The sequence below is a fragment of the Neltuma alba genome, unplaced genomic scaffold (assembly GCF_004799145.2).
Source record: "Neltuma alba isolate B1F8T4 unplaced genomic scaffold, ASM479914v2 tig00004710_pilon, whole genome shotgun sequence".
In the NCBI taxonomy this organism is placed as follows: Eukaryota; Viridiplantae; Streptophyta; class Magnoliopsida; order Fabales; family Fabaceae; genus Neltuma; species Neltuma alba.
This window is the reverse complement of record NW_021633831.1, coordinates 123,778-150,178: the sequence shown is the minus strand read 5'-3', so window position 1 is coordinate 150,178 and position 26,401 is coordinate 123,778. Positions and strand designations below refer to the sequence as shown.

Genomic DNA, 26,401 nt, shown 5'->3' with positions numbered 1-26,401 from the left:
TTATCGCCAAAAGACAGAACAGGAAATGAATGTAATAGTAGCAAGATCCATTATTGCATAACAAAAGGTAGTCTTTGTACCTTACAACATATCAAAAATCAAAATTACTGCTACACGAAACTACTCTCTTATTTTTAGCACCAAACCTCTCAAGGGCTCTCTCTGGTTGGTTGCAGGAGAATATGGATCCTCACTTATCAAACAAACAAGAATCCCCCGCATTACGATCACCCTAACATATAACAATACCTCTGTAGCTTATTAACCCAGAAATAATAATAGTAATAACAGTAAAACAATAAAGCTGTAGCATATAATTGAGGATTAGAAACTAGCATAATCTAAATAACGTAGTCAGACCACTCAGAAATATGTGAAGTATGATCCATAGTGAAACTTGGAATCTTGTCCAGCCTTACAGGATTAGCCTTCCCTCCTATCAATCTAGCTGGGTTTCCAACTGCAGTAGTCATTGGAGGCACATCTTTCAGAACTACGGAACCAGCACCAATCTTAGCACCTTCACCAATCCTTATGTTCCCCAAAATGCAAGTTCCAGCGCCTATAAGAACTCCATCACCAATCTTGGGATGTCTATCTCCTGAAGCTTTCCCAGTTCCTCCCAATGTCACATTATGCAGAATTGACACATTGTTGCCTATTACCGCAGTTTCTCCTACTACCAATCCTGTTGCGTGATCTAGCAAAATCCCCCTTCCAATTTGTGCTCCTGGATGGATATCTACAGCGAATATCTCAGAAACTCTGTTCTGAATCAGAAGGGCTAACATGTTTCTTGCTTCAGACCATAATTGGTGAGCAATTCTGTGAGCCTGGCAAGCCAGAAAGCCTTTGAAATTGAGGAAGCAATGGACATAGCTTATGCAAGCTGGGTCTCGTTCTTTGACGGCTCTCAGATCATACTTCACAGCTCCCATGATTTCTTTGTTTTCAGTGAGGGTGGAAATGAAGAGATCGGTTAGGGTTCCGCTGGGAAGACTTGAACTGCACAATTTGAGGGAGAGATGATTCGCCAACGCCATTTCCAGAGATTGGTGAGATAGAATCGAAGCATGGTAATAGGGAGACAGAATCGGCTCTTGTTCCACATCTAACCTTGCTTCCTCCTGCATCTTGGCCCAGAGATTGTCATCATCATAATCATTATCCGCTTCTTCATCCCGCTGGTGAAGCTCCTCCGGCGACGTACGCGTATGTAAGTTATTGACGCCGTTCATGGACCCAGGGACGGCCGGAGAACGATCAGAGAAAGTGGGTCGGCAGAATTTCACATAGTTGCAGGAATGATGGATGGACTGGCCCCCGTTTGGGTTCCGAGAAAGTGGGTCGGATCCGTTTATACGCGCCGTCGAAGCGCCAACACAAGTAGCCATTGAAGGCGAGGAGTTGAGCTGTGGGGAGAGAAAGTGAACGAGAAGGAGCTGAGACAATTGGATTGGAATTGGAATTGAAATGGAAAGGGAAGTCTTGTTAGTATATAAGAAGGCGGAAGCAAGAAAACGGCGGGTGAAGAGAAGTTTCATGGCAGAATGTGGATTTTCCGGGACAAGCAATTTTAGTGGAGATGGCTGCATATAATGGAATTTTTTTTTCCCCCAAGAAGCATTTAATGGGATTTCCCAGAAGGAAAAGGCAGATAATGTTTGTGGCTGATTTATAAAGGGACCCCACATTGACGAAAAGGGACCATCGAAACAGATACGATTGCATTACAATTTACAATCGTTGTTATAAAAAAAAAAAAAAATTGAACAATTTTAGGGAAATTTACTGCTCAGGTCCATATGCAAGGACTCTAATTGTCGAAAGGTCCCATGAAATGGAAAATAATTTTAATTAAATAACATCTTGTTGGGTAATTACAGAAGGGAAAATGACATAAGAAAAAGTTGAAAATTGCAATTGGCACCTAAAATGTTAAAATCTTAGGGGAGAAAGTGGTGTTTAATTTGATATTTTATAAATATAATCAAATAACTAAAATATCTTTATTTCAGATTTTAAAAAAAAAACTACTCCTTCAATTCTAAATATAAAACTCATTTTGTAGTGTAAATTGGTCTTATATTTAGAATCGGCTTTTTTTAGGTCTTATATTTGATTATTGAATTATAATTATGGACCTTATTGCCATCACAATTTCCGTGTTTATCCACTTTCAAATCCTTTTCTTTTTTAGTCCTTTTTTTCACTTTTCTTTTTTACTTTTTGATGCTTATGTTTTCTAGTTCTCACTGCCATTCAACAATTTGTATGGCTCCAAATAATTTAGTTCTTCCTTTCCTCTTAGTTTTCATATTATTATCCGGTCAATTAACATCGTCAATTAAGATTAAAATTTACAATAAATTCATCCCTATATATGAAACTAAAAGGAAATGAAAACGCCAAATTGTTGGGACCTATACACATTGTCGAATGACAATGAACATTAGAAACATAAAAACCAAAAAGAAAGGAAAAAATAGAGAGGACAGAGCAAGAGAAAGGATGCCAAAGTAGATAAACACAAAGGCTATATATGATGATGATGATGAAAGTTCAAAATCGGAGTCCAGTAATCAAATATTTGGATCAAGCGCCACAACTCAATGAATATTACATAAAAGAGGAGATTTAAAATCCTAAAAGCCTAAACAAATGCGTAGACATGATAAAAGTTCCCAGCAATTACTAACAACCGTTAAACTTAGAAAATCACAGGAATGTGTTCTTTTAACTGCATACAAAACAAAGACGTAAAGAAAAGGGAGAAGGGTGGATGACAGGAAGGAAGGGAAGAACGTCGAGATACTACAATCCTTTTATCATATTTTAGGGGCCAGGAAATGGAAGCGATGGCGACGTACAAACAATTGAGAGAATGAGAGATGATTACCGGCCATTGATAATACAAAGTAGAAAACTAAATTTTAATTCAAAAAATCGAAGAGAAACATAAACATGTGAACTATTGTGGGATTGGTTTGCCTCATCATAATGGCCATTGCTACTTCGGCCCCCACCAAGGATGCCATATCTCCACACTATACACACCTCTGGGCCACCAATTTAATGTGCACCTTGTAATGCTTAGGGAGAGAGATTTTGAAGTTTGAGGACGAGGTAAGGAGGATGGAGGAAAAAAGAGACTATGGGTGTATTTGGGATGTTGTTGGGGGCCTAAACGTGTAACAAAAAGTAGTGTTTGACCCCGCGTTTTGACAATATGGATTTTTTGTTTCAAATGGACTTCTAAGATAAGCTGATTTTTTTTTTAAGCAGGCAGTGCGGTGGATAATACCGTTATGAGTATTAATTGCACTTTAAATTGTTTATCTACCTAACCCTCTCTTGCATGCACACACTACTAGGAAAAAGACATTTAATGTCACAAATAACGGCGGGCTGCTTATTAGTATGTAATATATTTAGTTTAAAAATACTAGATTTGTATGATTTCTAATTTATATATTTATCCATCAAATATATTTAATTAAGCATTTTATTGTTTTTCAATTTCTTCCTGATAAGAAATTAAGTTCCTTCATTTTTAATAATTTTATTTTCAATACTTCTTTTAAAATGGTCACATTATATACATATAATATCATATATTTATTACTTAAAAATTCATGTCTTTTTAAGTCATTTTGTATCTAAAATTACTTTTTTTTATTAATCATCCAAATAAGTTTTATTTTTTCAAACTGACTTTATCATAAAACTCAATTCAAACATGTATCACATTACACTATCTGACTTTTAAGTTACTTCTGCCATCAATTGGATTAGCGATTGGAAAAGTAGTTTATTGTCAATTTGACTTTTAAAAAAGTGAGGTTGGGCAAAAGTTAAATTAGGTTATACGAATTGTGGTTGGATTGAATGTTATAAAAGTTGATTTGTAAAAGTTAGATTGGGTAAAATGTTATTTGGATAAAAAAAATTTAAATTTAAATTTATAGTATTGTGACAAAGTTATGTGAAATAATATTACATCATTAATTAACTGATAAGTTATGGACAATTTGATTTCTGATTGTGTCACAAACACAATTCATGTAAATAGCTAAAAGCTAATTGGAAAGCACAAAAAAGATATAAAGAGAAGTATAAGAACAACATAAATATAAGAGCGAAAATGTCTTTTAATTTTAAAAAACTGTTTTTGTATAAGTTATAAGTAAGTTTTAGGTGTTTCTATATTTAATGAATAAATTATATTTAAAAAAATTGAAATATTATAAGAAATTATTTATGTAAATATAAAATGAAAAATAACTTTAACAAGTTAGACATTATTTATTGTAAAATATTTAAATTAAAATTATTCTTAATAAAAAGCATTAATTAAAGAGTTTGATTAATTTAGGAAATCTTATGATTCATAAGCAACACGATTATATGTGATAAAAAAATTAATTCTTAGGGAAAAAATAATATTTTAAATCAAATACTAATATATTATACTATAAAATAAGTATAAGAATAAATTTTATTAGATTCCTGTTTTCCTCTTTTTTTCAGTTTTATTTTCTCATGTTAGCCTGGCTTCCCCCCCCCCCCCAAAATTTTATAGTTTTATTTTAAATCGAATGCGGACGCCTCATTAATAAGCCATTTTGAGGATCACCTTGGCGGAAGAATTGTTAATTACATATTGACACCACATTGAGAGAGACGAAGAAAAGGTAGGAATATTAGTGAGTAGAGAGAACGATGAAGTGCTAATTGTAAGCCTATGATGGGAAGATTCTTCGCTGCTTCGCCTCCTAAGCCCTGCCAATAAGGAGCTTGAGGGGAAGGTTCTTGAAATTTGTCTTTTTTTTTTTTTTTTAAGTTTATTAAATTTCAAACTATATATTTTGATCTCTCAAACTTTTTTTTTTATTTAAAATATTAATCCCTATACCTTAATAGAAACCTAGACCATTTTGTCATTTGAAGAATCAAAACTCATGATTTGAAACTTGAGAGACCAAAATAAAAATAAGGAAAAATTTCAAAAATCAAAAATTATATTAACCCTAATCTTAAACATGAAATTATAAATTAACTTCAAATCGTAATCAAAATCCAATGTTGAAAGCTAGTACCATTACAGTTTTCAAATCCTTCCAAAAACCAATGTTTTTTTTTTTGCCATCTCCGAAAATCTAAAATGAGACCATAGTATCTGCAAAAGTCATAAAATCATCCTCCTAATTCCCGGACCAAAGAAGGATAAATAAGCCAAAAGAGTCATAACATGCTTAATATAATAAAAACCCTATTTGACCGTATACATTATGATCACATAAACAAACTAGAGGCACACTCATATTAGTTACACATATTGCAAAAAATTATGTACAATACCTAACTGCATCCATATGCATACACACGTTCATACATATAAAATATTAAACAACACAAACACCATAAATATGTATCATTCAATATATGATGTAATTATTTATTTATATCTTATTTATTAAATATTTTTAAAAATTACTGCTATTATCAAATATTTTTTATTTTATTTTCTTATTTTATTAAATTACTTAACGTTTATTTATAAAAAATATTGCTTTTACATAAAAATATAATTGATACAGTAATATTTATATTATATATTACATTATAATTCTAATTGTTACATCAATTATTATATTTTCTGTAGTTGCCGCAAAACTAAAACTTCTTGTCAATGATATCGATGCTATAAATTTTATAAAATGAGTTGGCAAAAAACTTTATTAATATGGTGTATGAATTATAAATTGTGGCAATTAAAACATTTAAAAGATTTTGCCAATAAAGCCCAGCATAATTGGTAAATAGCTGGATCTCTTAAACAAAATGTTCTAGGTTCAAATCAAACCATGTACATGAAAAATATTTTGTTGAAAAGGCAAAATCTTTGGTGATTTTTATGTCTTGGGAGGATTAGTCTTTGACTATTGGCTAGAAAATACCACCTGATTTCTATCCATAAAGAAAGAACTAAAGGACTCCGGTGGTGTTCAAAGAAAATATTCACATTGAGAATTGATATAGCTTCAAGCAAACAAATCATATCATTAGTCCCCAAAAAACGAAAAAATCATCTTTAATATATGAAATATAATAATACCAAGGGGAGGCAGGCGGGACCCGCATCATTTTTTTTTAATTCTTTTACACATACGCTTTTAAATTATCAAATTAAATTAAAAAAATTTTATAGACTAAATTCTAATCATTTTTATACTTTCACACAGTTGTATAATTAAATTAATCACAAAACTTGAAAATATAAATATATAATCTGTTTTAATAGTTATTTTATTAATATAGAAATGATAAAATAGTAAAAATTGAGAAATCAAACTTAACATCAAAGTTTTTAAATAAAATGTAAAACTATATTTAAATTGAATGAAAATATTAGTTTATTTCTATTAAATTTAAAATAAAAAACAGTAGAAAAAGAAAAAACAGGCTAAACCGTGGATTGACAGGTACAAATGAAAAAGATCTGCCTCAAAATGAGTTTGTATTTGGCTAACAGCTCAATCTATATTACCACCTATTCCTAGAAATTTAATTATACTTGGGAACGGCCACATCAAGGCTTCTTATTGAAAGTAAACGCAACAACGTGCTTTTGCAAATTTTGAAAGATTATTTACAAAAAAAAAATTTACAATTTAATTATAAATTGTGAAAGCACTGTAAATCCCAAAGACAAATGGCAAATACGAAAAGCTCAGTTGCAAATCAATTTTTAAAACAAGAAAATTGAGGACTTGTTTGTTTCTCTTTTTATAGTTTCTTGTTTTCAAAAAAATTTTATAAAATTTTTTTTCAAAACATGTTTTGAGAATAAAAAACAAAAAAAAATGTGTTTGAATAACTATTTTAGAAAATTCACATTTGAAATGAAAAATGCAAAAAAAAAAATCATATTTAACAAGCGGTGACCGTCATTGGCAGTGATACATGACAAGTGGTAATCAAGAAGAGAATAAGGTTTCTTTAACTTTGTAAAAAAAATATAAAAACAAAAATAAGAAAACATCTTAAAATTGTTTTGGTTTTTTAGTTTTAAAAATATATTACCTTTTTAAAAAAATAAAAAATTATCAAATAAGACTTTTTTTAAACAAAAAAATTGTTTCCAAAAAAAAAACCAAACAAGAATTTAATTTGTAAATTTTTCCAAGATTCATTATTAAGCTTTCAAAATTTGCAGCTAAGCCGTGTTGCCAACCAAGGGCATTTTCATCGGCTCATTGTCCTTTTTAATTTCAACAACTAGTAGTCCTTAAATGTAATTAATGAGCTACTATGGTTTTTAATGTCACTTTCCCTAATACTATAGAATTCCTCTCACAGGTTAGATGGTAATTTTCATATTCTTGATTGCCTTCCTCTGTTTTAACAAGAGACAAATGTTACAGAGGAATTCTCTAGCTCTTGATGTACTTTCACTTATAAGTAAATGGATTTCAGTTGGAGATACTTGCACTTCTCAATAATTTTGGTTCTTGTGATGTTAGTGTTATTTCCTTATAAACCTTTCTGTTTTAGGCTTAACTCTTGTAATGTAGGATATTTTATCTATTGCACTATATAAACTTCTATTATTAATTTTCTCATTTTGTCGTGTCAAAAAAATGGATTTCAGTTTACAAGCATAAAAAACCAATACATTGCCAGTTGATTCTCCCATTCAGACCACTGACAAAACAATTATCACTATAATATAAATTATGTGATCAATACGTAAGCATGCATTATATTGCAGGACATGTGGCAGCAGACTGGCAGCTACTATTCTACTTTTACATAAGTAAACTAAAATGCACTAATTACTCTTTCTTTTACCTAAATTAATTATAAAAATGTCCCCACTATTTCTTTTATATATTTAAAATTTTATTTTTATCCATCCAATTATTAGCTAATAGTGAATTTTGATTCTCAAATTTTTATTTTGATCAAAATGCTCTTTTTTAACATGAGAACTGTTTAAACATTTATAACATGCCAAAAGAAAAAAGATTTTTATAATATTTTAAAGGAGTTAACAGTTTGGAAAGTGTATATTTTTAAAATAGAAAAAAATATAGAGTAATTAAGGTAAAATATAAAGCACGTTAGATTATTGTACTCTTTAATATTAGAATAAATCATATGAAAGTCCCTTCAACTCTAGAGTAGTTGCATGTGACTCCGTGATATTTCAAAGTTTAAAATCAACCCCCCCAGTCTTTTATTTTCTTTTATTATGAATCCTTTCCATTAATTTATCCTATCTTGTTTATAGAATTCACCACACCGCATCAATACATCGCATCCTAAATGGCATTTTACAAATTAATAATTTTATTGACCTCCACTAAACTCTAGGCTAGTTACATACAACTCTTCTGACATTTTAAAATTTAAACTTAACATTCTTAACATTTTAATTTTTAATATTAATTTATCTGATGTGGCAATTATGAATTAATGATTAGGCATTCATAATTAAAAAAATAAATACAAGATTAGGAGATAAATTTAAAACTTTTTTTTAGACAGCGGTATCATTCTATTGGAAATAATCTTATTCAAAGTAGTATCGGATGCTAAATATAAACACATCTCCTAACAAGGATTTGAAACACAGTTCATCATGTTGCACGAGATTCTCCCTTTCCATTAAAATGTAATCCCCATTGATGGATTTTAAACTTTGAAATACTTACAAACAACTACCTCATCGTGATCCCGTTTCTTTTCAAAAGTTGGCGGGTAACTTTGTCATGCAGCAAATGACTAGTAGAGCTGGAATCGACCACATGCTCGATGGCCATGTATTAAAACCTAGATCGGACTGAACCAACCGATTCATACAAGAAACCAATGAATCGGTTTGGTAACCATTCCGATTGAGCATCAAAAGTGGAATTGAGTTGACCTGATCAACCCAGGGTAAACCGGTAACAATCCGAGTAACATGATGGATTTGGTGGGTTAACTTGATTGCCTTTTTAAAAAAAAAAATTATTTTGACTTTTTTTCGAAAAGCTGTTGATAATTAGAACTTAATTATTGAATAATTGTATGGAGGAATATTTTGTTATCATATATCTATTTTGATATTCTGTTGGGAATAAAACTTAGTGATTTTAGTAGTATGATATTATGATTTTAATTTGTCTAAGGAATTGCAAAAGAGTTGAAAAAAAATTGTAAGTATATGATTATTTTATTAGTGATTCAAAATATTAAATTGATATTTAATTCTCAATGAAAATTTAAAATTTTTTTTATTGTTTTTTATTTCTCACAGGTTTAACTCCGATCTGATATACTGACTCTTGACCCATTATCTTTATTGATTGATTTGATTCAATGGCTGGTCTGATTTTCAGTATCATTGGGCCGCTTCACACTAATCATGTCCCCTTCATGACCTGGATGAATCAGAATGTTTCATCTTTCTGTTTCTTTTAAAAAAGAAGGTCACAGTCATAGAATATTCTGTTTAGCTCAACATAGAATGTTCTGTTTGTTTTTACTGTGAAAAAAAAAATTTCACTAAAAAGTTGATTGGAATAAATGAAATAGAACTCTCCCGTAAGAAATTTGGTTACGATTACGAACAAGTCTCATGCAAATGTATATGTTATTTTAAGGTCTTTGCCCTAACTTAAAGACTTATTAGATACTTCCTCCGGTTATTAATATAAGAGTTATTTAATCAATTTGTGGAAATTTAAAAAAAATATTAAGCAAGAGGGATGGTGGAGGTTGCTATAGTGAATGCGGAAAGAATGCAATAATTTGCCCTACATATGAGACGGAGGTGCAGGGTGTCCCAAATTGTGCTCTTTCTGGCTCTAGGCAAGGGGCTTCTGATGCCCCACTCTCTAGTGCCCCTGGAAATGCCCTAAACTCCCAATTATCTTTTTTTTTTTTTTTTTGTCATTAGATTCTAAACAAAATGAGTGACATTTTGCTATTTTCTGGGCAAAAATGGTGCAGTTTTCAATTTTTAAGATTTTTCAAACAAAAATTAAAATACATAATTTTAGAGTATTTTTTTATTAAAAAGTCGTAAAAAATTTAAAACTGCACTATTTTTTTGGTTATAAAATATCAAAATGTCACTTAGTTTGTGTAGACCTAATAACCAAAACAAAAAGGAAAAAAAAAAAAAAGCGTTTGGACGGTTGGGGCATTTTAAGGAACATGAGAGAGGTGGAGCATTAGGGCCCCCTCTCAGTTCTTTACCGGTTCAATCTCATCATTACTAATGAAAGGACGAAGTTCAACTGTTCAGATCAACTGGCTTTAGCTGTTGTGATATTTTCCGGTATGAGAAGAGCCTTGAGTCTATTTGGAACGCTCAGCTTGGATAGCCTTGCTCTGAAATACGATCAATTCGACATTCCAGGATTCTTTTGTCACAGTAAATTTGGCAGAAATTAATCAACAAAACCTTTCTACAGTTTGGTTGCATCTATAGTAATCCTTGCAGCCCCTTTGATCTGTGATTTGGAATGGAGAAATTCTCAGTACTACCAGTTGTTTCAAACTTTATTTTAGCCTTCTATATATCAGCATATGTTCCATTTTCATGTATAATATCTAGTTTAGTTGCTGCTATTTAAATTTAGCTTGTTGGGTTTTGTTATCCACTCAATCTACTTTGTTTTTCAAATTCATAATGTTTTAGCTAAAATATCCTTATTGATTGTAAGAGGTTCTCACTAAGGATTAATTTCAATACACATGATTAAAGAGAATAATTTAGAAAATTCAACACATATTTGTGACAACTAACTAATTTAACTAGTTTTTTAAATCTCCTTAAATTAATTATCTGGCCTTTATATTAAGGACCAGAGATGATATAGTCTTTGATGTCAATTCAATTCTTCATCATTATTGGTTGTATAACTATGCTTTACTGCTTCATTGGCATTTCAAAACTTGCAAAAGTTTTTAAACACACACAATCCAACCCCTCTTGCATGATTAGTCATGGACGAATCCAAAAATCAGTTTTGTTGTTGTTTGTTAAAATATGGAAATATTTGTCTTGAATCGAAACTTATTATTTTGTTCAATTTTTTTTCCAAATAAACTATTAATTAATCTAATCTATGTATTTTATATGAAAAATTAATTTTTTCGAATTTTAAAAAAGTGAAAATTAAATTAAATTTTAAAACATTTATACTTTTGTTTGGTTTATAATTTAATGGTTTAGCAGGTCTGGAGTGAGCTTGTACATTTATACATGCATATGTAGGAGGTGATATGTGCATACGTGAGGAGCTATTGGTATTATAAACTCAAAGATAGTGCAATTTTGGACGCTAACTCTAATAAATAGTGTGAAAATCCCCATTTTGTAACGAAAGTCAAATATTCGTTCAGTAAGAAATGCAAGTTTAAATATTGTGCCACGTGTAAATGGGTCAAGGGAGAAAATACCAATAAATTACAATATTATACTGCAATTTTTCCTATCAACTCTAAAAAAAGTGGGGCAAAAATTTTCAATATGTAATAGATACATGTTGGCAAGTATCAATATTGAAATTTTATTTGATTCAAAGTGCATATGTAAAAATACGTGTTTAAATTTGTCCTAATTGGTAAAAACGTTAGGCATAATATTTTACTCTGTCATACATCATATTGACAAAAACACAAGAAATTATTCTCTCTTATTTTCTTTCCATCCTCTTCCTTTTATAATCATAATAAGATTAACATTTGAATGGTTTAGATTTTATTTTTTTATGCTCTTTAATGAAATTTTAAACCATTCGTATCAAATTTTAGTAATTGAATTTAATTACTCATCCGGTCCTAAATATAAAACCTCTTTGGTAATGTAATTTACACTATAAAAAGGGTCTTATATTTAGGACCGGAAGAATATTTACTTTTTATTTTATAATTGACCATTTTGAAAATAATTTTATGAAAAGTCGAATTTGAACCATTTATTTGTGCCTAAGGGTTCTATCAACTAACATTTGAACACATGTATTTCCACGTCTACACTTTAATTCAAATAAAATCACAATATTTGTGGCATTCATGGCTTATAGTAGTCAACATGTGCTTCTGTACAGATTGAGAATTAGGTTGTTAGATGCACCATAAGAAAGATTAGAGTATTAGATGTGCTATAAGAAAAACCAAGATGATAGATGCACCAAAAAAATAAGATAAAAGTGTTAAATGAATTTTAGTCTATATGAAACTTGCATCTTTATTTAATGAAAATCTAGCACCCATTATGAATTGGAGACTTTTGCACAAGACAAAATTGCACCATATTTAAATTTTTCACAAAGTATTTTGTTGCTATAAATTAATTGATAAAGAAGAATGTGATGTTTGCCATGACGTGTCATTTTATATTAAAGAAAAAGAGGGAAAGACTGAAAAGCATTGTATTGAGAACCGGACTAGGCCAATCCAGTTGACCTCTATAAGCTAGAAAAAATTGACCTGGGATGACCTTGACCAACTCAGGGAGTAACTCGGTTAGCCTGGTCACCTCTCACTTTTGTTCTTTAAAAAAGCTATTTTGATGAAATTTTTTTTCTTTTTTTAGGTAGTTGATAATTATCACTTAATGATTAAAGATTGTAGGGAAGAATATTTTGTTATCATATGTTTATTTTGATGTTTTGCTTGGATCAATAGTGATTTTAGTAATATGACATTATGATTTCAATTTGTAAAAAAAATTGCATAGAAAGTTGGAAAAAAATTGTAAGTATATGATTATTATTATTATTATTATTATTATTATTATTTTCCTAAAGCATAGGTATCCTCCTATTGGAGGCAATTCTGTTCGAGGTATTATTAGGCACTAAATATGGGCACTTCTCTCAGGGGAGATTCGAACCTTAGTTCGTCATGTTGTGCGGGATTAGCCCCTTCTGCTAGATTTAACCCCTGTTGGTAAGTATATGATTATTTTATTAGTAATTCAATGTACTAAATTGATATTTAATTCTTGGATGGCATGATAAAAATTTATATTATTTTTAATTTGTTTTATTTCTTATTGATTTGACTCTTAAGTTGACTCCGATCTAATCTTTAACTCTTGATCCACTTTCTCTGCCAATTCAATGACTGGTCCAGTTTTAAGTTCTTTGCTAATAAGCCATGGCTTAGATTTTATGGTTGGCTTGACCCCACGTCATCCCTATGCTCTGTGACTCATTACGCTTACTAAATTCGACTTTCTTTTATTTTACGCTTCACTTTCCTAAATTTCATTGTCTTGTGCAGTTGAGCTTTATACTTTGGTATCTTTTTCCAAGACATTATGGTCCCGTTTCATACGAAGAGTTAAAAATAAAAAATATGGATTGGGATTGTAATTGAAAAAAATTATTAAAAAAATATTTAGTATAAATAATTAATTATTACATGTGATTAAGTAAACTTATGTAGATGATATTAGAGAATACCATCTCCTTCTATAATATTCTCCGATCTCACAAACATGGGTTTGTCTAATCCTATGTAAAAAGCAATCTCTCATGTTAAATATTCTTTTAATAGATTTTCTCAATCTTAATTTCAATCTCTACTCTCATTTTTAATGTTTCATATCAAATGAGACTTATAATTAAGTTTGACTTGTTAAACTTCTATTGATGGCAAAAAAAAGGCATTAAATTTTTATTGATTGTTATAAATATTAAAACGTAATTGAACAAATTTTAAAATGCTCAACATTGGAGGGAAAAAACGGAGGGAAAATAGTTAAGTAGTGAAAATTTTCATATTTATTATATCAGATTCTCTAATCACTTTTTTTTTTTGCCATGAAAATTATCCAATCGCACTTGGCTATACGTTCTACATTTTTCACGCAAGTTGATGATTAAATAATTATATTTTAAAAATTAAAAACATGAGTACGTATAATTAGAGAATTTGACAGCGTCCTTCCCTTATTGGTGGTTCTCACTGTTGAACTCACGGCCCGTGGGTTGGGACCCCTGGTATTGATTCATCAGTAACAAGACGGCGCCACATTTGAACCATGGACCCAGTGGTCCAGTTAGCAACGTGTTCCCATGAAGACCAAACTTGCCTGTAGTTCATTGACAATGAAGAATGGGACATGTGCTAAGTGATATTGTCTTCTTTTTTTTTTTTAAAGAAAAAAGGAAGACCAAATTAGACTGCACGGTGGTTTGACCAATACCCCACATTGTCTATGTGATATTGTAACCCATGACTCTTCTTAAATTCCATTTTCTTTTGTTTTGGCCCTTCCTCACTCTCTTTTATCAAATGCAGAAGGGATAGCAGGTTCGGGTGAGCCTAAGGCGTCAATTTTTTTTTTCTCCGTTTAACTATTATATATCTTGAAAGTGATTGGGCAAAAGTTTAAGAGAAAATTGGTCAAACACCTCTGATTATGAAACAATTGAGACAATATGAAATTTAAGGATGTTGGTGTAACACATCTTTAGTTGCTGCAATCATGCTTCAGCTATGTACATCGTCTCTTCAACTATATGCAAAATAAAAAAACATTTGCAAATAACTTACCTTTGCATAATTAATTTTTTAATCATGGGTTGTGATCAATTTTCCCATTTTTAATGACTCAATAAAGAAATAATAATAATTTTACTTAAAGATGTCAGACTATAATGAACTTTTTTATTTGTAAAATTTTAAATCGATATTTTTTGGGTTATTTTTAAAAATTATTAACATAAGTAGCTGATCTTCAAATTGATACGTGAAGGATGCTTGATCTATGACTAGTTATAGAAATCCAAAACCTACTACAAAAACTCAAACCACCATGAAGATGAAACTTCGGTAAGACGTCAGTACGCCTTGGAAGATGGGTTTAATAAGGCACATCATTTATAGTTTATGTACAATTTCATTATTTTTTAAACTTCTTTAGCAACAATTAACCACATACCCTCTGCTTTAAATACATATCTCTTTGTTCAAATAAACTTAAAACAACAGGGACGAGCAAATTTGTCAAGAAATGGAGTTCTTCGTGTATTACAAAGAGCAGCTGGAATTAACCAGCAGTACTATCTATAAATTAACAACATCCCGTAATCAAGAATTGGGCACAGCATACAACACTTAAAGTGTGTTTGTATCTAGTTGTCTAACAAAAATTGATTCTAAACATCAGAACAGTTCAATTATGCTCTGTTTTTTTTTTTTTTTTTTCCAGCACCAACCTCCCCAGGAACTCAGTTTGCTGATAACAGGAGAACTAATGATTTTCACTCGAGCCCTTAGATTAGCTTTTTCGAAGTGATTTAACGGTATACAAAATAAGCATGAGAAGATTTTTGTCTCAAATCCAACAACTTCCCACAAAGAGCCTCTAGCATGTAATCAAGAACTCTATTACCTACATGCCATATGGTTGATGAATAGCATCTAAATCACATAGTCAGACCATTCATAAATATGTGAAGTATGATCCATAGTGAAGCTTGGAATCTTGTCCAGCCTTACAGGATTAGTCTTTCCTCCTAACAATCTAGCTGGGTTTCCAACTGCAGTAGTCATGGAAGGCACATCCTTCAGGACCATAGAACCAGCACCAATCTTAGCACCTTCACCAATCTTTATGTTGCCCAGAATGCAAGTGCTTGCGCCTATAAGAACTCCATCACCAATCTTGGGATGTCTATCTCCAGAAGCTTTCCCAGTTCCTCCCAAGGTCACATTATGCAAAATTGACACATTGTTACCTATCACTGCAGTTTCTCCTACCACCAATCCGGTGGCATGATCAAGCAAGATTCCTCTTCCAATTTTTGCACCTGGATGGATATCAACAGCGAATATTTCAGAAACTCTGTTCTGAATCAGAAGGGCTAACGTGTTTCTCCCCTCAGACCACAATTGGTGAGCGATTCTGTGAGCTTGGATTGCCAGAAAGCCTTTGAAGTTCAGAAAGCAATGGACATAGCTTATGCAGGCCGGGTCACGCTTTTTCACTGCCCTCAGATCATACTTTACAGCTTCCACGATTTCTTCATTTTCATTAAGGATTGAAAAGAAGAGATCGACTAGGGTTCCGCTGGGAATACTGGAACTGCTCAATTTAAGGGAGAGATGATTGGCCAACGCGATTTCCAGAGATTGGTGACACAGAATCGCAGCGTGGTAATAGGAAGACAGAATCGGCTCTTGTTCCACATCTGATCTTGCTTCCTCCAGCATCTTCGCCCAGAGATCATCATCTTCTTCCTCATGGAGAAATTCCTCCATAAACGAACAATCAGAGTAAGTGGCTCGACAGGATTTTGCATAGTGGAAGGAGCGATCGGTGGTGTGGCGACTGCTTTGAATCCGAGAAAGTAGGTCTGGTTCGCGTATGCCCATCCTTGAAGCTCCAATTTCACAAGAAGCCATTGAAAGGAATGTGAGAGAGAGAACTGAAATTTGCCTCGTGGGAGTTGACGAGAGAGAGAGAGGGAATTAAATCGGCAACTTGGAGTGGACGGGAAGGAAGTGGCATAGTTCTCATATGGAGAAGAGAGAGAAAGCCGACGAGGAAAGGCGCCAAAGGCGCGTGACGCGCCAGACCGCCCAACTGGTTTCGTGAGGGTGCGTGGCTCAGTCAAGTGTCATCAAATTGCACGTTTGTTCGCTTCTTTTTAATTGTACGAGTATTTCACAAGGCGGCCAATGCATCCAAGCATTAATTCTTTATTTGACAGCCCCGGATGGAATGGATGAACGGGGCAGGTGGAAGAGAGAGATTTTTTTTAAAATTAAATTCATTAAATGTTTTCTTTTTGATTTTTTTGGACAACTTCTCTGTTTTTTTTTTAAATTTTCATTTCACTTGAATTAAGCAGATCTTAAAAATTTAAATATTGAGTAGATATTAATCTAATAATTTTATAACAAATAATGTATTTTAACCATATGTGAATTGATATTTTTTATTGATAATTTAATAAAAAGTAATGGTGTTCAGAAGGTTTAAAACAGCATTACATAAATAATTATAAATAAATAAATAGAACCATGAAAGCATAAATGATATCTCGAAGATAAGGACCACAGAATTATAAAATATAATAAAATAAAAAATTAATAAGAAATGGTAATATTAAAAAACCATGAATAGTATATTGTTTGAGCAGGTGAATAGTATTTCACTAATGATTTTATTTAGGGAGAACACTGAAAAATGTTTTTTCATAAATTAAGATAAATTTTTTTACATATTTATTTTTTTTATCATAAAATTATTTTTAAAATTTGGTTTTCATTTAAATATCTCTTTGCACGCGGTCTTTCCATTTCCCAATATTTATGATAAATAAGGAGTAATTATTTTGGGCCAGTTACGATTATTTTGTTGGAAAACTGTTTTTACTGCGATATTTTAACATTTATTGTGCCCAATATTTAAACCACGTGTAAGCAGTAAGGACGACAAAAAATCCGACAATTCATTAAAAAGAAAAGGAAAAAGAGATGTCGTGGATACTTCGTGATCATAATCAATGTTCCTTGGACGTCAACAGTACCGAACTATGTAAGCCATGACATCACCCTTATTTTTCTTCTCTTTTTTTTTTGGCTATTTAAATTCATTTGAAATGTCTAATTCAAATGGAAAATATCTCATTTGATCCTCCAACTAAACCAACTCAATTGGATGGCTTCCCTTATGACGAATTTAGAGTCTATTTGGGCCAGCGTTTGCTGACCCAAAAGCAGTTTAAATTTTAAACTAAACTGGATTGAGAGATTGGGTCTGTTTGGTAGAGCTTAGAGCTCATTGGGCTTATTCCATTTTAAGTTAGCTTAGAGCTCATTGGGCTTATTCCATTTTAAGTTATTTGAACGCCCAATTGAAATAAGCTCCTAGAAGGAGCTTATCGTGCCCTCAAAAGAGCTTAATATTAGCTGTTTTGCCATGTCAGAGAGAATTGATTCCTTTCTTTTTTTTCTCTCCCATCTGCCTTTTCCCTCGAGCTCCCTCACTTCCTTTCTTTTTCACCCATAACTCCCACCCTTGCTCCGTCGCTAGTCACCTCGCAGAAGGCCCCTCCCTAGTTGCCATGAGCTCTACTTTGTCAATGTCGTGAGCTCAGCGTGGTGGGTGTGAGGTGTGCGTGGCCTGATGGAGGCTGCTTCTTCCTCGCAAGTCCGAGCTGGTCCCGTCGTCTGCATCCGAGGTCGTCGCCGTCTACCTGTGCTTTCCTGTGTGTGGAGATCTTGCCTTGCTAGTTTGATGCACTGTCAAATCTACCTCTAACAACCTTTGGTTGGTTTGATTTGTTGCAAGTTGGGCGGTAATTTTTTTCTGTCTTTTCTGGTTTGATCCCGTGGTTGAATTTGTTGTCGTTGTCTTTGGTCGTCGGTGGAAGCCTTAAAGTTAAAGCCTGAAAATTGGTTTAATCAAGAGTTCTCCTCCATGTTGGTCGCCGATGGTTTTTTTATATTCTTTTTCCTTCTAGTTTTTGTGGTCCTCTGTTTCTGCTGGCCGATGGTTGTTTTTATTTTTTTCCTTCTGGTTTTCGTGGTTGTCTGCTTCTGCTCGCCGGTGGTCTAATTTCCCCCCTCGTGGTTTTGGTCATTTTGTCCGAGTTGTTGAGGTGAATTAACGGCTGTCTGTTGAAGCAATGGATCTACGTAGAACTTGTGATGATTATTTTGGATATGTGATTGTGTATACACGCATATGAGCTTGTGTATATGTGTATATGAGATTGTGTTACACTAATCATTCGGTCACAATGCTGTTGGAATTTTGAAAGAAAAATGTACAAAAAATTAATGGTTTTCGTTAGTGTAAATCCAATAACCTCAATTTGCAATTTCATATGAAAAAGACTTTCCCATTAGTAGCAAATACTTATCCATTAAGCAGGGAAAATTCTATGTCAAAATTAAAAGGCTTATTGTTCCTAATATATTAATTTTTATGACTTCAATGGTTTTATGTGAACAGCTTGCATAGACTGAAGAAACTAATTTTAAAACTATTTTTCCCCTTTAATTAAGTTTTTGATAGCGCAATTAACTACTAAATTGTCTTCCCTAACTAAGTTTCTATTAAAATATGGCATCTCCAATTCAAAGATGAACAATTGTTTTTCAAACAATAAGAAAAATAATTAATAAATTTAGTTTTGAAAAAATTTTCATAACCAATTACCACTGATTAAATATTTATAACTTAAAAAATTTTGAATAAGAAAACTAAACAGCTTTTGCAATTACAATGTCTTAATTAATATTTTACGACTTCATAATAATAATTGGAGCTTTGATAACAAAAACATTTACTATAATATTAAGAAAATAATGTATATGTTTGTTTGGTGATTACATAATATGGCTTTTATTATTACATATTTAGGGTTTTGGTTGATTCAATTAGTGTTCTCTCGATCAAAAGGCATAGAGAAATGGACAATGATAAGGGAAAAGCGACATGGGATCCTTACACAACAAAGATTCTAATCGATGTTTGAGCTAAGCAAATAGTGCACAAGGAACGACAAGAAATATTGTTTACAAAGCCTGGTTAGGAGAAAATTAAAAAGAAGTTTTAGGAAAGGAGTAGGAGAAAGTATGACAAGTGGCAATTAAAGAATAGATTTGATATATTGAGAAAAGATTGGAAGTTGTAGAATAAATTGATGCCTGGAGAGACTGGAATTGGTTATGATGTAGTCACAAATAAAGTGTTGGCCTCTGATGAGTGATGGCAACGAAAATTACTAGTAACTATTTGCATTGGTTGAGTTTTAATTTTGAATATCCGTTTAGACTTCGCTTAATTATGCCTAATTATGTTAATGTAATGTAGGTGGACCCTAATTTCAAGAAATTTAGATATCAGGGGTTGATGTTTACATCAGATTTGTAGAAAATATTCAACGATGTTGTGGCTTCGGGAGACTATATGTATGCACCATCAGCCTCACAGTCCCAGCCGGTACTTATGACACAGGCTGACACAGAAGAGGAGGAGGATGTTTATAGAGTCGGTCTGGACTAACAGGAAAGGTCGAGGGACAATGAGGATGAAAATTTCGGTGTTGACTTAACAACCAGTAGAGGGTTCACAGATGATTTTGCCGGTTGCAACTTAAACAACCCCGCGAATAATGGACCTAGTGGCTCAGGAAGCTATGGAAAGAGGAAGAGGAGTGAGACGTCTGATGCAAAAGAAGAAGAAAAAAGTTGCTGCGTCTACTAAAATTTCTGATAGCCTTAGTGTTATAGCAGCTGCTTCTGACAAGCGAGCAGCAGCATTGGTTGAAGATCCCCAACTAGTTGACAAGGTTTTGGCGCACCTGACTACCCTTAAGGAGCGTAATGGTAACAATCAACTATATTATGCATGTGCCAAGATGCTTACGTGGTTGAGGTGGGCTAAGCGACCCTATTTGGGGTTTATGCATGATAGAAGCAAGTTGTTGGCGTGGTTACTACTGGTAGCACAAGACCTAGACACATGGAAGGGACCTGTAGATTAGGATTTAGTTTAGGACTTAGTTATTTCACTGTTGTTATTGCACTTGTTAACTTGAACTGATTGCTGTTTGAATCTGAACTGATGTGACCTGTTGTAGGAACTTTATTAATGACTATGTAATCTATTTATGCTAATTTTTACTTGTCATCTATGTGTTTGGTTTTTTTGTTTGCAGTATGAAAATTATTTACACTTTGTTTAGTATAGTCCTTATAATGCTTACACTTTGTTGTCATCATAGTTACAAGGTTAACTCCAGAAATGGCTAATTGGAATGATGATTCACCATGGAATGAAGATACTTTGAGGAATTGGAATAATGATTCACAAGGGAATGAAGATGACCATTTAAGATGGTTATCCATGATTAATGAGGAATTAACACAATATGAAGCAGTAGGTACATTGGTTGGTCATTACTGTGAAATGTATATGTTTAAACAACCCTACAGAACTAGTGAGCAGATAGAAAATTTATGGGTACAAGGCATTATGAATGGCCATGATGATCGATGTCCTAAAATGTTTAGAGTGGATAAACATGTTTTCCACCTCTTATGTACTAAATTGGAGGAACATGGTTTACGAAAGTCTAAGTACGTAGGAATTGAAGAAATGGTCGCGATGTTTTTAAACACGGTTGCACATGGACAATGCAATAGGATGATCTAGGAACGATTTCAACGTTCAGGGGAAAGTGTAAGTAGGCACTTTCACAATGTATTGCAAGCTTGCCTTAGCATATCGAGTGAACTTATTCGACCCATAGATCCTACATTTCGTGGAACTCATAGAAAAATTGAGAATGATCCATGTTATTATCCATTTTTTAAGGACGCAATCGGAGCAATTGATGACACTCACATACCATGTGTTCTTCCCGCTGCACAACGAGATAAATTTATTGGTAGAAAGGGAAACCCATCACAAAATGTCATGGCTGTATGTGATTGGGATATGTATTTCACTTTTGTCTTGAAAGGATGGGAGGGATCTGCACATGATGCTCGTATATTTGGTAGTGCTATTGCAAATTCATCTCCGAATTTCCCTCACCGCCTCTAGGTATATGTTTATGGCATCTCCAATCACGCACATTTTTTAATAATTTCTCTAAATTTTTCAATTTTAATTCACTCATTAAATTTTACTTCTTCATTATATTATCTCAATTCTTTTTTTTCTTCCATGTTTCCCTTTATATTTAAAATATTTTTTATGATTTCTTTAAAATTTTAAAATTTAATTCACTCATTAAATTTGACTTCTTCATATTAAATTATTTTAATTTCATTGTATTATGTGAAGTCAATTTTTTATCATGTTTCATTATTTATTAAAACTAATACCCATTTTGGTAATTTCTCAGCCAAACTTGCTTTTACTCAACTATAATCCAAACAAGCTTTTACCAATCTCACTTTTGCAAACTAACTTTTCTGAACTCTAATTTAAACACAATTCAGCTTATCCAATTTAACTTTTACCAACTTTACTTTTTAATAAGCTACTTTTCCTATAAGTTGCTTTTCCAATCACTGATCCAAATGGGTACTTAATCATCATATCACTTCCAATTCAGCAAGCACAAGGTGTCGCTATGTGAATTTCTCTCACTAATATGAGTATGAGGAAGCTCAACTCGTTTGTCTTGGTACTTTTACATATATCCTTCTATCATATAGTTTCGGTTTTACATAAGAAAAGAAGATATTACCCTTGCTTTCTAAGGCATTACATCAAGGATTCAAGTGTTTAGATAGGGCAGTCAAGTGTTGCAGAGTAAAACCTAGTAGCAGGAATAATGGTTATGTTGGTATCTATAGTCTTTGGGTTTTTGCCAATCTTCAGCCAAAAGATTCATGTCATCAACAAATGACTCTCTGATTTCCTGTAGCCTTACTTAGGCTCTCATAACATGCTTATGTTTGTTTTTGCTTGCTTTCTTCTCAGTTGTTTGTTATTGATGTTCTCTTTTAACGTTTTTGGATGCGCCTTCACTTTTGATGTTGTGTTCTTCTCTTCTTCTTCTTTTTTTTTTCTTTTTGGATCTATCACCAATCCACGTTTATCTTTGTCATAGTTGTATATCTTTGATTTTTTTGTATCAGAGATTCTTTCAACACCCAAAAGGGTGCAAACGTTGTGAGACATTAGGTTACCTCAGTGACTTGTAGTGGCATTATCTCTCAGAAGCTCCTAAAACCAAGGATTATTTACTTACTTTAAAGCTCTTTTAATTGTTACTATGGTAGAAAAGAAAAACAGTTAAAGTAGCTATCGTAGTAGAAAAGGTTCAACTTATTTCAAAGAAAATCCATGATGCCAAAGAAATCATTAATGATTTAGGAAGTTTATCATGAATATTTAAAACCCTGTTAATATTCATATGAAATAATGGTTATAAGAAGGAATAAATATACTTTTAAAAGCATACATGAATGCAGAAATTTCATATTACCGTAACGTACAAAACCATGTGTTAGAAAGAGTTTTGCCCCACCAACATGGTAATAAAAAATAAGCCCCTCTTTAACACAATTAACACATTTTTAAACATTTCAAGATGAGCCTTTAAGCATCAAACCCAGGAATAGCAAACCAAAGCCCACTTCACAACCATGTTATTGAATAATACGCATAATATGGCATAATAGTTAACGTGGATCCACAATAGCCACATGTGTAATTTTAAAAGCCTCCAACCTACTATCAGCACTCAACAATAACAATAATCTAGTGAACAAAGTAAAAGTCAAAAATCAAACATCCAACAACATAGAGTATGCAAAGGAAGGGGCCCTAGGTGGCAATATATAACCCATTAGCACATACATAAGAGTACATAAGAGAGAAAGGTAATACAAGAAGTTATAAAAGCTTAGGTCTCTGAATTCTTCCCTGGTGGCGCAACATTAGAACTGTCACCTGAAAACATACCAACACGTACTTGTGAGGTGTTAAGCTCTCAAACTCATATATTGATTATACAAAATCATAGTTCATAAATAAATGCCATTATGCATATTCAATCCCTATAACCACATTCACTTACTATAGGGGAAGCAAAAGCCTAAAAGGCCAATGTCTCACTCTAAGAGAAAGAGCCAAAAATGTGACTCCTCACTATAGGGATATAAAGAAATCTTAAGGCCTATAGAGGCCATTTCCTTACTTTGTGGGAACATAAGGAGCCAACAATTATGCATTAATAGAGACACTCATCACATGACGATGATAGATATAGATCACTCACTAATTTTTATCATATGCATTATACTCAAGAATACATTCCATAAAATCCAAATCAAAGCCCATAGTGATAACATGATATCATGAACTCAAAGGACTGCATTTTCAAAATCCAACTCTACAAGACTTATTTAATTCCATTATGTGAACATAATTTCAAGTGCATGTTAACATATCTTTCAAAGTAATAAAACTATTCACAAACAACATATTAGCATATATAATGAGTAAAAAGTGGTTACCTCTTGTTTAAGCGATGATAGCTTACCACAATCAAGATGCCCTGTGCACAAAAACGCCATCACCACATATGAATAAACAAATAATAAGGTAGTTAATAATGACAATTGAGGACTCAAAATCCTAATTTAACCCTCAACTCCTCTCAACTTCAAATTAAACAAACCAAACTCAATAAATCATCTCAAAAGGTCCCACAACTCATAAGAATATTTAATTGACTATCAATCAAAAGCCCTAATTTTTCATCTAGGGTTTATCTTTAAAAATAACCACATTTGAAAATTAATTCAAATCAATATTCTAAACCAATTGACTATCAATTCTAACTCATATTAACATAACCCAATCCTCGAACCTCAGTTTCAATCATCACATAATCAAAAATAATCAAAATCCTAATTCAAGAACCAAACCCTAGCTTAAATCTTCACAAAAATAAATTCCAGCAAAAATTAAGCCAATTAAACACTTAATCTGATCCCAATAATTCATTTGAACTCAAAATATTTGGTGAAATTTTAGCCCATTTCAAATTCTACTCAAACCCAAGATTTGCAAAACTTTAAATCTGAAAAACTAAAAAAGATAGGTGGAAAAAAGGTTGGAATCACTTATTGAGATGTTACGAACCTAAAAAAAATGCTCCTCCTAGGTCAAAAGTCAAAGCTCTTAGAGAGCCCAAGTCACCACCTCTCAAAAACCCTTTTGTTTTTTATGTTTTTGGATATGATTTATAATAGATTTTGTGTGTTCATTATGGCCAACGGCACAAACAAGATGGCTCGACTTCAAAACTAATTCCATAGATATCCACAAATTACAAATTAAGACTTTTTGAAAAGTTAAAATGTTTAGATTGCAATAGAAAATGAATTATTAAACAATATTATTATTTGATCCTTGAAAATGATGACTTCAAAATTTTATAAATAACAAAGTGGCCTAACTTTAAAAATTCATAATTAATTCTATACATTTTCAAAATTTGGAAATTAGGATTCATTAGAAAGGCTGAAATCCCTACTTTTAAATAAAAAAAATCATTAACACATATTATTGTTTAAATCTTTAAAATGTCCAAATTTCAAGACTGTCATGAAAAGTCTAAAAGATGTGGCTTTCAATAATCATCTTTTGTATTTTGATGCCTAAAATAACCTCAGACAAAATATTCACTTTTATTCCCATACAATTCAAGGTTTAATCACTATTGTAAAAAAGACTTTCAATAAAGGTTGAAAAGGGATTCTCACAATGATTTTTGAGACGCAGTGAATACTGTTGATGTTATAAGCAAAGAATTTCATGGCGGTTATAAACGGCCATGAAAAATTAACTTTCCACAGTAGTTTTAAAATAATAACCCCTGTGAAAAGTCTGACTTTTAACGATGGTTATTTGTATGTGTGTTATTGAGATTACCATATAGATTAATTCTGTTCGTATTACTGAATTGAGAAAATTTTTGATCTATTACTTTCCATTGAGGAGAATCTGCTGGGTAAGAAAGTTTTCCATCACATATTTTCTCATCAGAATGCTATCTCAAATTCTTTGCTTCTGTGATATTAGTAAATAAATACTTAAACTATAGTATTATTGGAGGATACCACAACACCTTTAAAGAAGGACATTTGGTCATTTCATCACATTCACCATCGTCTTTCTTCACTATGTATCTTGGAGTACAACATTTAGGGCACTTATTCAACCCTTTATATTCATTTCTAAATAATATGTAGTCATTAAGGCACGTATGTATATTCTTATATTCCAAACCCATCAGACACAAAATTTCTTTGCTTCATACATTCCTTTTGGAAGTAAATTCCCTTTGAGAAGAATATCACTCAACAACTCCAGCAATTCAGTGAAACTAGTATCGATCCAACTATTTCTTGTCTTTAAGTTCATCAACTTCAACACGGTTGTCAACCTTGTGTAATCATTTTTACACCCTGGGTGCAAAGATGTCTCTACATCACTAAGCAAGCTTTCACATGTGGGAGAGAACTAGGTAGAGAACTCGGACCTTATATGATGGAACATATCTGAAATACCATCACCAAAACTATCATTCACAACATTCTCCTTTTCAGACAAAGTAGTTTTTCTAATTTCGCCATGTCATATCAATTTGTTACCTTAAATTTATCTCATCACAGATAAGATGCTCTCTTATCTCAAGAATACTCCACCAACTATTGTTTAAGCATTTGACATAGGGACAACAATACAAATAATCTCTTTTGTTAGGAGCATTTCTTTGAGCAAACTCAAAAAACTTTTCAACCTTATCCTCATATTGTTTGCTCATTATATTCTTCTAACTTTTATCTAACTACAATTCGTTGTTCTACAAAGTCAATGAGCAAAGTTGTCAAGTTT

General features: G+C 32.2%; 1 protein-coding gene across 2 annotated transcripts; it reads right to left on the bottom strand.

The window, feature by feature from the left end:
* Window positions 1-26: 26 nt before the first annotated feature.
* LOC114745564 (serine acetyltransferase 1, chloroplastic-like) lies at window positions 27-16,438 on the bottom strand. 2 transcript variants are annotated; one of them, XM_028933725.1, is made up of 2 exons: window positions 16,352-16,438; window positions 27-1,296 (listed from the first exon to the last, which is right to left on the bottom strand). In XM_028933725.1, exons 1-2 carry the CDS (start codon window positions 16,420-16,422, stop codon window positions 342-344), a joined length of 1,026 nt encoding a protein of 341 aa, XP_028789558.1. In that variant the 5' UTR covers window positions 16,423-16,438; the 3' UTR covers window positions 27-341. The 2 variants fall into 2 exon arrangements, with proteins under 2 accessions (XP_028789558.1, XP_028789557.1); XM_028933724.1 differs by lacking the exon at window positions 16,352-16,438 and having other exon boundaries at window positions 27-1,540.
* Window positions 16,439-26,401: the final 9,963 nt, after the last annotated feature.